Raw genomic sequence first — 15129 nt, forward strand, 5'->3', positions numbered from 1 at the left:
GAGCTGGAGTTTCATTCTTCTGCAGGCTGGAGTGCAGTGGTGCGATCTCCACTCACTACTGCCTCCGTCTCCTGGGTTTAAGTGATTCTCCTGCATCAGCCTCCCAAGTAGCTGGAATTACAGGCATGCGCCACCATGCCTGGCTAATTTTGAATTTTTAGTAGAGATGGGGTTTCTCCATTTTGGCCAGGCTGGTCTTGAACTTCTGACCTCAGGGATCCACCCGCCTCGGCCTCCTAAAGTCTTGGAATTGCAGGCGTGAGGCACCGCACCTGGCCTGTCACTGCTTTCTGAATGCTACTCAACCTCAGTTGATAGGTAGTTGTATAATTTGACAATTCAGGCTTTCTGTTCTTACCTTCTATCTAGCCATTAATATCTTGCATGATACACTGTACCCCAATATAACCGTACCAGACTCATTCTGACTTTATTATACTCTGCCCTTGTACTTCAGGGGAAAGGGTTTATTGCTTTCCATTACCTTGAAAGACTTCACTGGGCTATTGTCAATTACCAAGTTCAATAGCTTCTGTTTAGGACTCTCATAAAATAAGACTTGGCAATTTTATAATAAAAAACAACCTTGAAATTCTTTTGTAATTATAAAGATGGTATAAAAAAAGCCTGATTGTAAAATTTATTTTGGTATAGATACTATGTGTATATATACACATATTTATATGTGTAATATATGAGAAAAAAAGTTTGAAAAAATTATTTCTTTTCCGGCGTGACTTTTTCCCTCTAATTCCCATTTTAAACTATTCTCTTTGTGAAAAAGAAATAATGCTAATATGTTGAACAGCCAGCTTGGCAATAATCTTAGAGAAAGAAATACTGCTAATGCCTTGCGTTTCTGAAGTATTTTATACTTTCTATGCAATTTTTTATGTAATGATCTGATTGTTGTATGCAAATGATCATAAAATCATACTGTGGCACTGTGATTGTCATGGTGTTAGAAAGCAGGGCGATGGGTTCTTGAGAGGAAATCATGGTTCAGATATTATAAAAATGGCGCAATTTCTTTTCATCTATACAATATTTGGGTTAATGTGGTGGGGGGGCAATATTGAATTATATTTGAATATAAATTGCATCCTTTCCAGGGATGAACATTCAAGACAGGACAATTAATACAAAGAAATGACAATTTACAGTGCAAAATTCAGTGGTGTTTATTCAACTCAAACAACTGTACCATATTTCATTTCTGAGACATTTATTTATTATTATTATTATTTTTTGAGACAGAGTCTTGCTCTGTTGCCCAGGCTGGAGTGTAGTGGCATGATCTTGGCTCACTGCAACCTCCACCTCCAAGCTTCAAGAGATTCTCCTGCCTCAGCCTCCAGAGTAGCTGTGATTACGGGTGTGCACCACCACGCCTGGCTAATTTTTTAATATTTTTAATAGAGATGAGATTTCACTATGTTGCCCAGGTTGGTCTTGAACTCCTGACCTCAGATGATCCACCTGCCTCAGCCTTCCAAAGTGCTGGGATTACATGCATGAGCCACTGTGCCTGGCCCATTTCTGAGACATTTAAATGGAACTGTCTTATGTATTTTACCTAGTAATATTTTACCTACAAAAGATATTTATATGATATTATTCAAGATATTTCAGAAGGATGCAGCTATGTAGAATGATTAATTCATTCAATAAATATTTAAGAAATTTAGCGTTAACCCATACGTCAGGTGCCGCATAATAGTTGTGTTGATTTTTCAGATATGGAAGCTACATAGAAGGGACAGGGTCTGTGTTACAGACTGCAGAGGATGTGCAGGTACTATGCATATTTTAAAACTAAAACACTTTAAAACTTTTAACTAAAATTGTTTAATACTTACTTTGAGAACATTAAAATAATTATATGCATTCAACTGGCCATGAATATATATTTTATTCATTCAAATATATAATACTTGATTACTATTGAATAAATATTTTCCTTGTTGCTGTACATGAGTATATGAACAAGGAATGTTTTGTTTTTCTTTTTCTTATTTTTATCTTCTGCTTTTCTTTTATTCCATAAATAGTCAGTTGAAATTCAGCCTACAATAGTTAATGTTCCTAAAATGTTATATAAACATCTTAATATTGGAGCCCCCTTTTGAAGCACACACTATAAAACTTCCTTTTAAGGAAAAGAAAATCTTAGCAATGTGCTTTATGAATACTTCTGTTGTTAACTCTTCATGGTGTCATGGTTGAATACAGGCCTAACATGTAGCAAGTTTTATATTTTTTTGAATAATTTTAAAGTGAGATTACATTATCTTCTTTTATACTAATTCAAACTTTTAACTACTAATAAAATTTACCCATGGTAAAAATTCTGTTATAGACAAATGAATGTCTGGATTTGAGAAATTATATTTGCTTAATATAATCATTTTAAGGAAGTATCTTGATGAAATTGAGTATAAAAAATAAAAGTTCGAATGATTCTCCTGTTTTTATTATAAAATCTACTTGGTTGTTTTGTCAAGCTTCTTTTGCATTTTTCACTATATTTCTTTTATATTGTCATTTATTATTTATACTCTTATGATTTTATTTTAAGGGCTTAAAAATGACAGATACCCTGAAAAATATCCTGATCTTTTGAATGTTAACCTTTTTCTTTTTAAAGTTTATGTTGCCATTACTGAGCCAATATATAGTCTATTGCACAGAGCCATTTTGCCCTGTGCACTTTGCCACTGTGTGTTACAGCAGACTGTATGTCCATCGAGTTTAAACTGTCTCACAACAGGAGATCTTACATCTAGTTACATGTTACTTTTTTAGTTGTCTTGGATGCTTTCTTACAGATTGAGAATATCTACAAATCCCTTGCCAATTTGTCTCAGGAAGAAAAGATAACAAAGCTGTTAATGCTTAAACTGCGATATTTTACTCCTAAAGAAATAGCAAATCTCCTTGGATTTCCTCCAGAGTTCGGTATGTGAGATACATGTAGACTTCAACTTTCATGTATTAAAGCTCCTAAAAATCTTTAGGGACTTGTGTGTCTAGGAGTTGCCTAAAGAAATGGGTGCAATAAACCTCCTTCCTTTCCTGATCATGCCATTTTTGGCATCTTCCTGCCCTTTGTCCCCTTACAACTGCCTCATTCCGTTCTCTCCTGACTCATTCTACCTCTCGCTAACTTTACTAGTGGGCCACAGAGGTTGGCCTGGCTAGAAGGTTCACACTGGCAATTTCTCACCTCTTTCCACAGATGTCTGTGCATAGCATTCTCTTTCTGGCTTATATTCTTTCTTCCAGAGGTCCTTTCCTAGTCACCCCACACTAGAGCTTGTGAAAGTATGCTTTTGATTGCCTTTTAAAAAATATATGTAAATTAAAAGGCAGTTGAGGGATTATTTTGGAAGGGTTGGGAGTGTATTGATATTTATTCTCCTCAGAGATACAGCTGTGTCAGCCATGTGCCCTTATCCCTCCCTACAAGGAGTAGGTGGAGAAAGAGAAGATGGAGAGGCTGTCTCTAGGAAGGAGCTTTCCTAATGGAATGAAAGGGGAACTCAGGAGATGAAATTGATTCAGAAAATTAATTGACACAGAATTGATGAAGAACAGATGGGAAGATACAGTTGTAGAGTGAGAAAGTCAAAAGCCTAACTCTATTAGCAGTCCAGGAAGTCCAGGGATTGGTGCCCTAAAGAGATTGAACACACTGCTTTGGCCTCTCAGAGATGCCCCAGCCCATCTCCCTGATCCCACTGCCAGGGCCAGTGCTCACAGCTCTAAGGAGGCTGTGGGTTCCTTAGGCCTGGGGTGGAAATGCTCCCAGTACCTGGCTGATGGGCTGGGAGAAAGACTGACCTCCCTAGTGTGCTTCCATGGCCAGAGAAGGAGGAAATGTGCTGTTGAGGACTGATTGAGAGTTCGAATGCAGAAAAGCCAAACTTTGTTAAATCCAGTACTTTTGTAATATTAATATGGCAGTATTCTTCAAATAATGAGCTTAATAGATCATGTTTCAAATTCTAAATAATTGATTTAAGCTGAGGTTTTGGAACACAACCCTTTTGTACATAGAGAACAAACTGCCAATATAATTTGACTACCCTCTTGGTAATTGATTCTCTGAGCGTAGTCGTGGCAACCAGGTTTGTTTTCTACTCCCTGCCTCTTTCTTGGTGATCTCAATTTTGTCCCAAATATCCTAGTGAGTGCTGTTTAAGAAAAACACAAACTTTCCTTGTCTTAGCTTATGTCACAAAATGAGTGAGAGCATTACAAAACAAAGAGCTGAGAATCAGACTCAAGAATTCTCATTCCTAGTCTACTTTCCTGGCTACTATTTTTTTTTTTCTTTTTTCAGATGAGTAATCAGACATACTATTGAAGAGAGAAAAGAGATTATTAATTAAAACTAATTCCCCAGCTTTATTCCAGTGCTTTTTGTTTTCAAAGAGTAGTAGTCACTTTGGTGATACTGAACCTTAGTAAGGAGCACAGAGCCTAGAGTCAGACAGTGACTTCAAATCCCAGCCCACCTTAACTGTTCCCTTCTTTAATCTACTTGTCTGTAAAATGAGGATAATTATAAGACCTACTTCATAGGGTTATTGTGATAGTTAAATAACTTAATATATTTGAAATTCTTATACCTGAACATTTCATTTTTAGGATGAGCCATTTATTTACTTTTATAATCTTTATTTCATAAATATTTTTCTCATTATTTTTACGTTTTAAGTGGGTAAAATAGAATTTTCCAAAGCTCTCTGATTATATATGTATAATACATAGAAAACAGCCTTTGAAATTACTGAACCTCCTTTTAAAATATGTGGTATGTTTGTGGAGTTGAGCTTACCCTGATGTCACCACTGAGCAGCACCGTGATACAACTGCCCCTCGTGTGTTTCCAACATTATTGACTCTGGGTTCAAAAATGGGCATTGTTTGAGCTCTTTGTCTGCTGGCAATGATGGATTTGCATTGATCCTTCCAAATACTTTGTCCTGGTTCTGTGGCTGGTGGTGTGCATTCTGTGGTAATAGTGGGCTTTTGAAGAAAAACACTAACCTGCCCTCACTAGGCATAAGCTGATACCTTGACCTTGTTCGTTCTATGTTTCTTTGTTCTTAAGGATAATTCTTATTATTTTTAATGTATCTAACTTTTTAAAACGTTGTCTTTTAACTTAGAAAATTATCGTTTTTTTCCATAAGTTGTTAGGTTGGTACAAAAGTAATTTGCCATTACTTTCAGTGGCAGAAACCACAGTTACTTTTGTGCCAACCTAACAGTTTAGATTTAAAGAAATATGCACAGATGCACACACACACATACACATATAGATATAATTTGTACAAATATTACTTGTTTGTTTTCAGATGTTTCTTTCCTTCTGATATAATTGTAATATTGTAAAAGATTGTCTCTGGGATAGTCAAAAAGCCCATTTTTAGGCACATTTGTACCTCCGGTTGCTTTGAAGTAAATACTTTTAGATAAATAATGTCCTTGCCTAAAGTATTATCTTTAGAATAGAAACTTTATGATCATATGTAATTGCAACAGTAATTGCAGTAATTCCTGTTGTTTTATTGCAGTTAATAAAATGTCAAGCATCTGATGAAGCAACTTTGCTGTAACTAATTCTACCTTCCTGTCCTCATGAGTATATGAAATTTTGCTATTCTTAATACTTCTAATTATTTTTTTCATTTTCTTATCTAAGTTATTTTTCCTTTATTTCCTTGCTAGGCTAGAGTATGCTGAATGTGAAATCCTGACATTTTAACTACCATTATAGTGCATACTCTTTTACATGGACAATCTTTTATGCTGATATTCGCAAGGTCTTCTTTCAGCATATGAGGTATCCATGGCCCTTTTTGTTTTAAAAAAGGAATGTAGCAAATGAAAGTCCAGTATGACAAAGGCAGTTTGTGGAAGCAGAGTATAAAAACTACTATGGGGGACTTGTATCCAGAATATGGATATCAATAATAGTATTGATGAAGATGTGGAGCTATTGGAACCCTCATACAGTACTGGGTGGGAATGTAAAATGGTGCAGCTGCTTTGAAAAACAGTCTAACGGTTCCTCAAACATTAAACATGGAGTTAGTGTGTGATCCAGCAGTTTCACTCTAGGTATATACCCAAGAGAATTGAAAATATATGTCTACACAAAAACATACATGAATGTTCATAACAGCATTATTCTCAACAGCCAAAAAGTAGAAACAACCCAAATGTCTGAATGAATGAATGGAAAAATAAAATGTGGTAAACCATGCAATAGAATATGATTCACCCACAGCAAGGAATGAAGTATCATTACATGCTATGACATGAATGAATCTTTAAAACATGTTCAGTGAAAGAAGACACAAAAAACAACATATTTTATGGCTCCATTTATGTGAAAAATAATCCAGTAGACACCCATAGAAACAGAAAGTAGATTAATGGTTGGGAACAGGGAGGCAATAGGGAGTGACTGCTAATAGGTGCTAAATTTTTTTTGAAATAATAAAAATATTCTGGAATTAGATAGTGGAGATGTTTGAAAAACTCTGTGACTATGCTAAAAACCTCCTAATTGTACACTTTAAATCGGTGATTTTTATGCTATGCAAATTATATCCCTAAAATGATTATTAAATCAAAGAAAGAACTGTGAAATAATGGCAGACACAGCTTTCTAAAAAGTGCACTAATACGTGGATTTCTCTGAGTTCTGTGGATATATGTGTACCTGTGTGTGCACGGAACATAACACATAATGTGATATGCTACTATCATACTGTGTAGACAATATCATGTTATATAATATTTTTGGCTCCAAATTCTCTTTTGTTAATAAAACTTCCTGGAGACCTTAGTGATTTATTTATGAAATGACCACTGTACCCTTACTAAAGGATACATCCTTTCATCTCTGGAAATTGTGATTACAAATGATTTCTATAAATTGTTATTTGTCTTTTCCAGGATTTCCTGAGAAGATAACAGTGAAACAGCGTTATCGCCTACTTGGAAATAGCCTCAACGTGCATGTAGTAGCTAAACTAATCAAAATCTTATATGAAAAATTTTGAAGTAACTCTGAAAGGTGACCGTATAATATTCCTTCATTTTCAGAGAACAATTCTGAAATTCTGTTTTGAACTAATTCTGGTGAAATGTAACTAAATTATTTTAATCTGTCTTTAATATGAAATTTGGATTTTATTTAAAAAATCCATATGGTTTTCAAATTTATATTACTGTATTTTATAAAATACAAATTATTGTTATGCTTTATGGAGAGTATATTTTCATATGAAATGTAAATATGTATGTGGAATATTCTTTTTTAAAATTATGCTATAAACAAAGAGCACCTAGAATTTTAGTGTCTACATTAATATCTTGTGAAGTGTCATAACAGGCATAACATATTTTTATGTTAATTTAAAAAGGTTTTTATTTCTAATTTTAAAATCATTCTAGTTCTAGCCTATTGAATGTTTTACTTAATTTCCAATCCTTTAAACTTTTCTTTATTTCATCTAAACAAATGCATATGATATGTAAACCAAATTATCATTATTCAATTTATACAGCAGTCTGAAGAATATGTCAGGAAAAATAATCTTCAATTTTTGATTACCTCTCCATCAAGCAGTCACAGAAAATGTTGGTGCACATCATCTACATTTTCCTCAGCCTCTATCTGAAGGACAAAACCCATTGTTCCTTCTTCATTTTGTATGTACTTTCCTTTAGTTTGCTATTATCAAAGCTTGTTTTTGTCTTCCTAGCTTCTGAGTTTACTTTTGCCATTACACACTGAGGAATGTAGCATGGTTAAGATTTCCGGGAGGAAGCTGCCCTCTGACCCCATGCCATATGACATCCCCTTCCCCCAATTGTGTTTTACTGTGGTGACATACACTCCGAATTAACTTTTAGGACTTTTAACTTTCTCTGTCTCTCATCCTCAGTAGGTTTCTTGGAATTAGGGTTTCTAATCAAACTAAGTCTTGCATCATAAATTCTATGGTTTATAATAGAAGCAAGTGACAGAGATGAAAAGAAACAAGTCCAAAGATCTTACTACAGGATTTTTATTCAAATATGCATTCTTAAAAATCAACTGTTTTGACATGGAGAAATTGAAAGTTTGTGCATTCCTTGTGGGAACATAAAAGTGGTGCAGCTGCTGTTGGAAAACAGTACGGTGGTTCTTCGCAAAATTCAACATAGAATGACCCTGTGATTCAGCATTTCCACCTCTGGCTAGAGACCCAAATGAATTGAAAGCAGAGACTTGAACAGATATTTGTACACCAATGTTTATAACACCATTGTTCACAGTAACCTAAAGATAGAAGCAGCCCAAGTGTCATCCCATTCACCCATGACTGGATAAACGAAATGTGTTAACGTGCGTGCAGTGGAATAGTACCACCTGCAACAGGAAGGAAATTCTGACATATGCTGTGACACGGACGAGCCTTAAGTGCATTATGCGAAATGAAATAAGCCACTCTGCAGGGAGGGAGAATGGGTAATTAGTGCTTTATGGGTACACAGTTTCTGTTTGGGATGATGAGAAAGTTCTGGAGGTGATGGGGAGGATGATTGCACAACAGTGTGAATGTACTTAATGCCGCTGCAACTGTACATTTAAAAATAGTTTAAGTGATAAATTTAACATTAAGTATATTTTTACTGCAATTGAAAACATATTCGATTACCAATTTTTCAGAACTCATAGATAAATATGAATATAGGGAAGCTGTAAAGCAGCCCTGTACAGAAACTATCACTATCTACATTTTTCATAGGTATTCAAAGACAGAGCCTATTACAAGTCTCATAAATTTCAGTAAGCAATCAAATTATTTTGGCACGCTTTCATGTAGGTTCTCTTCACTGCTGAAAGATTCTAAATAAAATGGTTTAGCGTTTTACTGCGACTGTACTAATAACTATGCTATAGTTATAGTATCCTACACTCTGTTGAGCAATGTTATACAAAATAAGTGTGGTTACTGAGCACCAACTGTGAACACTTGAAAGGTCTGTAGAGACATTGCTTACAAACTGGAAGACAGAATGTAGTTTGTGGAATTTTTAAATTATGGAAATGCATTCACAGGAAGACAGTGATTCTTGCCCTTAATTCATAATTGAAAATATACAGTAACAAGCATAAAAAAATCACATCTTAATGAAGATGTATCTACCAGTGTCATTTAATTAGCAGATGTATAGGTATGCATAATTAATTTGGAAAATGCTCTTTTATGGAATGTCTGCTTTATGTTTTTGGTAATAATGCTGTATAAAATTTGTACTGGAAATTCTGTTTCATGATATTTAGGCTTGTATGTTTATTCAGATGTTGGAAAACATAGCTTCTCATTTTCAAGAGAACTATGTGTAATTCAGTCTTCCCATACCTAACAGTAACCTGATTTTTCATTCTCCTTTTCCCATCACCTCTGCTCTTTTAAATGGCTTGTGAGGTAATTCTAAGGTATTTATTACCCTGCCTCATATTTTTAATATGTCTTCAGGATCCAAAACTAATTCTAAAAGATGATCAAATCAATTAATGTAAACAAAATGAGTCATAACTGGAAAATTATTTTGAAGACATGGGTAGTCATTGCAGGAGGGATCAGGGCCTGAAAATCCTCAGTGGCAGAGATGAAAGAGGAATGAGAGCATCACCTTCACAGAGGACCCTGGACAAGGTGTTGTGGCCGTTCAGTCAGACCTGCACTATGGGCATTTCCCTGTGCCTGGGAAGGTAAGAAAGTACCTCCAACCTTCAGCTAGCTTGTTCTTCCTCAAAAAGTAGACCCTTCTGAAGAGACAAAACCAGTAGTTGAAATTGTGAACAGTGAGGGTCCACCCCACACTTTTTTTTTTTAGAAATTTGAGGGCAAATTGTTGCTTGAAATGATCCAACTTTTCAAAGAAGTAAAGTTGTTTAGCATAGAGGCTTTTAAGTTGCCCTGAAAGGCTGCATTGCTAGCATGTGGGATGTAAGGTTGGATGGGGTTAGAGGTGAGTGCAGGCAATTCAGTGCATTGGTTGTGGAATTCCTCAGCAGAAACCACCATCTGGCTTTTGCTCCCATCTCAACCTAGTTCAGGTCTAGAAGGATTAAGCTGGAGATTTCTGAGGAGAGAGAAATGAACTAAAGATAAATAAAACTGGTTTAATTTTAGCTATAGCAGAACAGAACAAAGCAACCTTCATTCACATCAAGCAACTACTAAACAATGCATTCTTCAAGCCAATTGTATCTGCATCCAAACTAGTCACTTTGGTTGCTCTTCTGCTTTGATAACTTAAGAGTTTAGAAAAAAAGAAGTTTCTAAATAGCCAAGATAACACGATAAGGACCAAATTTTAAGCCCACATAGACAAAGAGGTTAAAGTGAGTTTTCTGCGTTGCTTATGTTGTGAACAGAAGGTTACCTTGTCATAATTTGGCCTTCAGCTTGGAGTTCTGTTTTAGGCCATCACTTATGACACTGACTTACTAATAGCTTTGGACTTTGAAATTCAGTGAGGGTCATATAGCCTCAGCAATTTTTTTCGTAGCCTGTGATTGCATTGAGATTATATAATTTTTAAAGACATGGCCTTTGGACCTCTGTACTAATCTCTTCCACTCATCTACCATTCAAATGTGCTATGTACAAGTATCATATCAACTTCTTAGCAAGCACTTTTCTGGTAGCCGTCATATCCACCAAGATGTCTAGTTATGCCTTTCCCTTAGCATTTTTTTTTTTTTTTTTGAGACGGAGTCCTATTCTGTTGCCCAGGCTGGAGTGCCGAGGCATGATCTCAGCTCACTGCACCCTCCCGCTTCCATTCAAGTGGTTTTCCGGCCTCAGTCTCCCTAGTAGCTGGGATTACAGGCATGTGCCACCATGCTTAGCTAATAATAATTTTTGTATTAGTAGAGACGGGATTTCACCATGTTGGCCAGACTGGTCTCAAACACCGGACCTCAAGTTGATCCACCCACCTTGGCCTCCCAAAGTGCTGGGTATTACAGTTGTGAGCCACCACACCCAGCCTCCCTCTGCATATTTTTAAAAAGGCATTAAGCATTCTTGCACATGTTCTTTAGTTTCAGTTTGCATGAGTCAAGCTGTCTGCGTCATTTTCCCTTTCATATTCTTTGTCTTTGCTGCTAAAATTTTAAAGCTTCAGTGTAAACAACAACAACAAAAAACGGCTTTCGCTGTCTAGGAACATTTTAAGGTACTCAGGCTGTTCAAAATCTTACACAATCAAGATCCAAATTCCATCACCATTCTTGTCTAGTTTGTGAATTCATTTCTTTTTAAATATATTTGTTCAAGAAATATGAGCATGTACAAAAAGCTGTTTTGGCTTTGTATTCCCCAAGTTCTCATGTAAATTGGTTTTATATTTACCATAGATTCTGAGTCTTACTTTCAACCACATGCAGCACTTACTGAAGTCTCCCTCAAGTATACCACCCTTGACTCCTAAAGCTCCCAAAATCTTCTTTTTCTTATAAATAAGAGATTGGAAATTTTTACGAAAACTAAAAGATAGGATTTTAATTCTTCCATAGAATTCTCTTCTGAATAGCCCTAGGGTTTTTCATTTCTTTACTTGTACCTGGGGTTCAAGGTTTACTTCAAATATTTGCTCTGTATTTTGTTTGCATTTTCTTTCTATTTTTATCAGGACAGATTGAAATTATAAGGGTGTGCATAGAGAACACGTTTGTTTAGCTAAATTAGCTCTATAATCAGATGAGATCACCTAGAGGGTCAGAGGATGAGAGTGAAAGTTAGAAGAGCAGAGACTTGGAGCTGACTTACCTGAAGATTCAGTCCTCAGGTCTCTTTCTACCCTTCACTTTTCAAGCCATTTTTTTTTCCCTGAAGAGTCTCACCCTTTGCTACAACTTCAGCCATTCTGCTGATGACACCCAGATGACTCTAAATATGCTATTTTCCTAAGTCCTATTCTAGAATCTTCATGTTAGGACATTTTTAACTTAGATGTTTTGCTATTCAAGTTATATCAAATTTGTATCAAATTTAGCCTGTTTGCAACGTAAGCATCCTCCTTTCTTTCTTTTTTTTTTTTTTTTTTTTGAGATGGAGTTTCACTCTTGTTACCCAAAGCATCCTCCTTTCTGTAGTTAGTTCCACTCATGACTTTAATGTTTTTCTTTATGGTTGCGTTACTCTCCAAATCTTCCAAGTTCAAGCTTCATAACCCAAGATCATCTTCACCTTCTTTCTCACTCTGCATTCTGTTGGTCGGCTTCTGTTAAAATAGCCTTCCTAAGGCAAGCCTTCTGTCAACGATCAGTTATTTTTAGGAAGACTTATAAAAAGTCACTGAGATTTAAAAATGCCCATATACATATTTGCAATCATATTTGTGTGCTTGGTTAAATATGTTGACATTTAACAGATTTGAGCCTTCTAAATTTAATCTAGCATGAATGTCATTTTTACTAAAATATTCGCTATTTTACTCAGCTGGTTCCTTACACAAGTCCTGTTAAATTTCACACGTGAAAAAAATGACTGAAAACACCTAATGGAATGTGATACTCCTTGTGTAGTAGAAATGAGTTGAGTTTGATATTTGAGAGCTGATCCTATGAATGAATAGACAATAAGGTGAATATTTGTTACGATTTGAGTTTTCTAAATGGAAAATGTTTCATGTTTTAGAGAATGTAAACTTCCACAAGGGCAGAGATTGTTAATACTTTTTTTCCCCCAGTGACTTAAAACAGTACTGGCATGTAGTAAGCACTCAATAAATATTTGTTGAATGAGTGAATATAGGAACCATACTGGAATCAATATGGAAGCTACATAGAAAACATCACAATTTGGAGTTCAAATAGTGTGTTTAAGTTATTCTCTTGAAAACTATTTAACTTGTCTGTTACTGCCACTTCTTCCATGCCCAGTGGAACAGCCAGTTACTCAAGTCCAGAACACATGATTTAAAAAATAATTCTAGGGTAGGCTTGAGCTTTTGGCTTTTGGAAAGTTGTGCAAATAAAACTCTTTAAAATACTGTATTTTGACTCCTGGTTTTGACAAGAGTGTAGAGTTATTTCTCCTTGCTTCTTCCTGAAAAGTACAATTATAAACTCTGGGTAAGTATAATTATAAAATAATGCAAGAGGAATCAGAAGGAGAATTCTGAAAAGTGGGAAAAGAGGAAGACACACTGGCTAGGGACCCCAAGACTAGAGGAGCAACATGATTCCAAGACATCTGACCCCTCACCCGACTTTCAGACCTACAACCTAGCAACAGAAAGCAGCCCAGAGAGAGTTGTTCCTACAGAAGAGGGAAGTGAAGTCTAGTTGGTAATACCAGATGAGTCTGGCTCTACCAGCATGGGGCATATATATCAGAAACCCCTCTGACAAACATCCAGACCTGAGACTTGTGTGCTGAGAGATGAAGATCCAGGGGACTCTGGTAAAAAGCATCTGACCCATTATCTGAGCTGGAGACTCCCTTCTCCCAGAGGTGCCATGGGACCTGGCTTGGGGGAGAATCCTTCTTTTCCTAAAGAAGCATCATCAAGGACCATTCGGGAGCCCCAGGAGCACCAGATAAACCAAGCAGACCAAAATAATACTGCAAAGGCTCTAAAAACTAAATGACTGTTGGAGTCACAGCCCACAAAAAGCTAAGCCAGGGCTTGCATGCTAAACATAAATGGAGTGACTGCCTGCTAAAATAAAAGATTAAAATAGTAGAATATTCAGGATACAATGTAAAATAGCCTGTCATACCAAGAAGCAGAAAAATCCCAACTTGAATAAGAAATGACAGTCAAAAACAGATGACAGCACTGAGACAAACCAGATGTTGGAATTACCTGACGAGGATTTTAAGCAACTCTCGTAAAACTGCTTCAGTGAGTACTTACAAATTGTCTTGCAACAAAGAAATAGAAAATCTCAGCAAAGAAAAAGAAGTTAATAAAAGAACCATCATGATAAGTGCACTCTATGCCAGTTTTAAAAATAGAAATAAATGGCAGTTATTCAACTGAAAAATACAATAACAAAATAGAAAACATTCAGTGGTGACAGATAATTTGATTAGATCCTGGACATTTTGTCTGTTACATTAACTTTTTATTTTCAGAAAGTTAATTATGTGTCTTGGCATGAATTTCTTTCAACATGGCAGATATTTCAAAGTGAATGTAATATCCTGTTTTGGTGTTCATTTAGCTTCTAGAATCTGTACATTTATATTTTTTGCTAAATTTGAGATTAGCGGTAGAGAGGAACAGAAGATAGAAATCAGTGAACCTGAGGACAGATCAGTAGAATTTACCTAATCTGAATGACAGGGCGAAAATAGGCTGCCAAAAAAAATTAAGAGCCTTGAGGACATGTGGGACAATAACAAAAGAACCAACAGTTATATGTTTGGGATGCCACAAGTAGAGGGGAAAAAATGTACCCGAAAGAGTGTTCAAATAATGACTGAAAACATCCCAAATTTGGCAAAACCTGAAAAGCAGCTGGAGAAAAATGACACATTGCTGTGGGGCGAGAGACACAGTAGATGTCTCATCAGAAACCATGAGGACCAGAAGGAGGTGGCATCGTCCACTATGAATTCTGTATCTAGCCAAACTGCCCTTCAAGAGATCTCTCTCATACCTATATATGTATAGATACACATGACGGTTATTAGGGAGTGCAGGTAGTGACATGGAATTAGGCTTATGTGAAATAATCAGAGATCTAACATGTATCTCTCATGACTGTAACAAATTGTTCATCTGAAAATAGATTGAAATAAAATAATGATAGCAGTTACGATAGAGTAATAGCATTTTAATTTTTTAAATTGAATGTAATCTTTTTGTTGTTTTTCTTTTCATCAATGTGATAATAGTTTTATAATTAAAATTTTTTTTTTCAAAACACTCAATTTCAAGTCTTTTTTTTAAATTGCATTTTAGGTTTTGGGGTACATGTGAAGAACATGCAAGATTGTTGCATAGGTATACACCTGGCAGTGTGATTTGCTGTCTTCCTCCCCCTCACCTATATCTGGCATTTCTCCTCATGCCATCCCCCCCAACTCC

The 15129-nt window shown here is 35.8% G+C and overlaps 1 protein-coding gene across 8 annotated transcripts in view; it reads left to right on the forward strand.

The window, feature by feature from the left end:
* The window catches only part of TRDMT1 (tRNA aspartic acid methyltransferase 1), a 74603-nt gene extending 60206 nt beyond the window's left edge, over positions 1-14397 (forward strand). For 6 of the 8 annotated variants that reach the window (XM_037739005.1, XM_037739007.1, XM_037739002.1 and 3 more), the window contains 3 exons: positions 1738-1795; positions 2829-2958; positions 6976-14397. In XM_037739005.1, coding sequence (XP_037594933.1) covers positions 1738-1795; positions 2829-2958; positions 6976-7082 — 295 coding nt within the window. In that variant the 3' untranslated portion in view covers positions 7083-14397. Of the gene's footprint in view, positions 1-1737; positions 1796-2828; positions 2959-5739 lie in introns of all 8 variants that reach the window. The other 2 variants (XR_005200468.1, XM_037739004.1) reach the window with 2 other exon arrangements.
* Positions 14398-15129: the final 732 nt, after the last annotated feature.

Source organism: Cebus imitator, unplaced genomic scaffold (assembly GCF_001604975.1).
Source record: "Cebus imitator isolate Cc_AM_T3 unplaced genomic scaffold, Cebus_imitator-1.0 Scaffold61, whole genome shotgun sequence".
NCBI lineage: Eukaryota > Metazoa > Chordata > Mammalia > Primates > Cebidae > Cebus > Cebus imitator.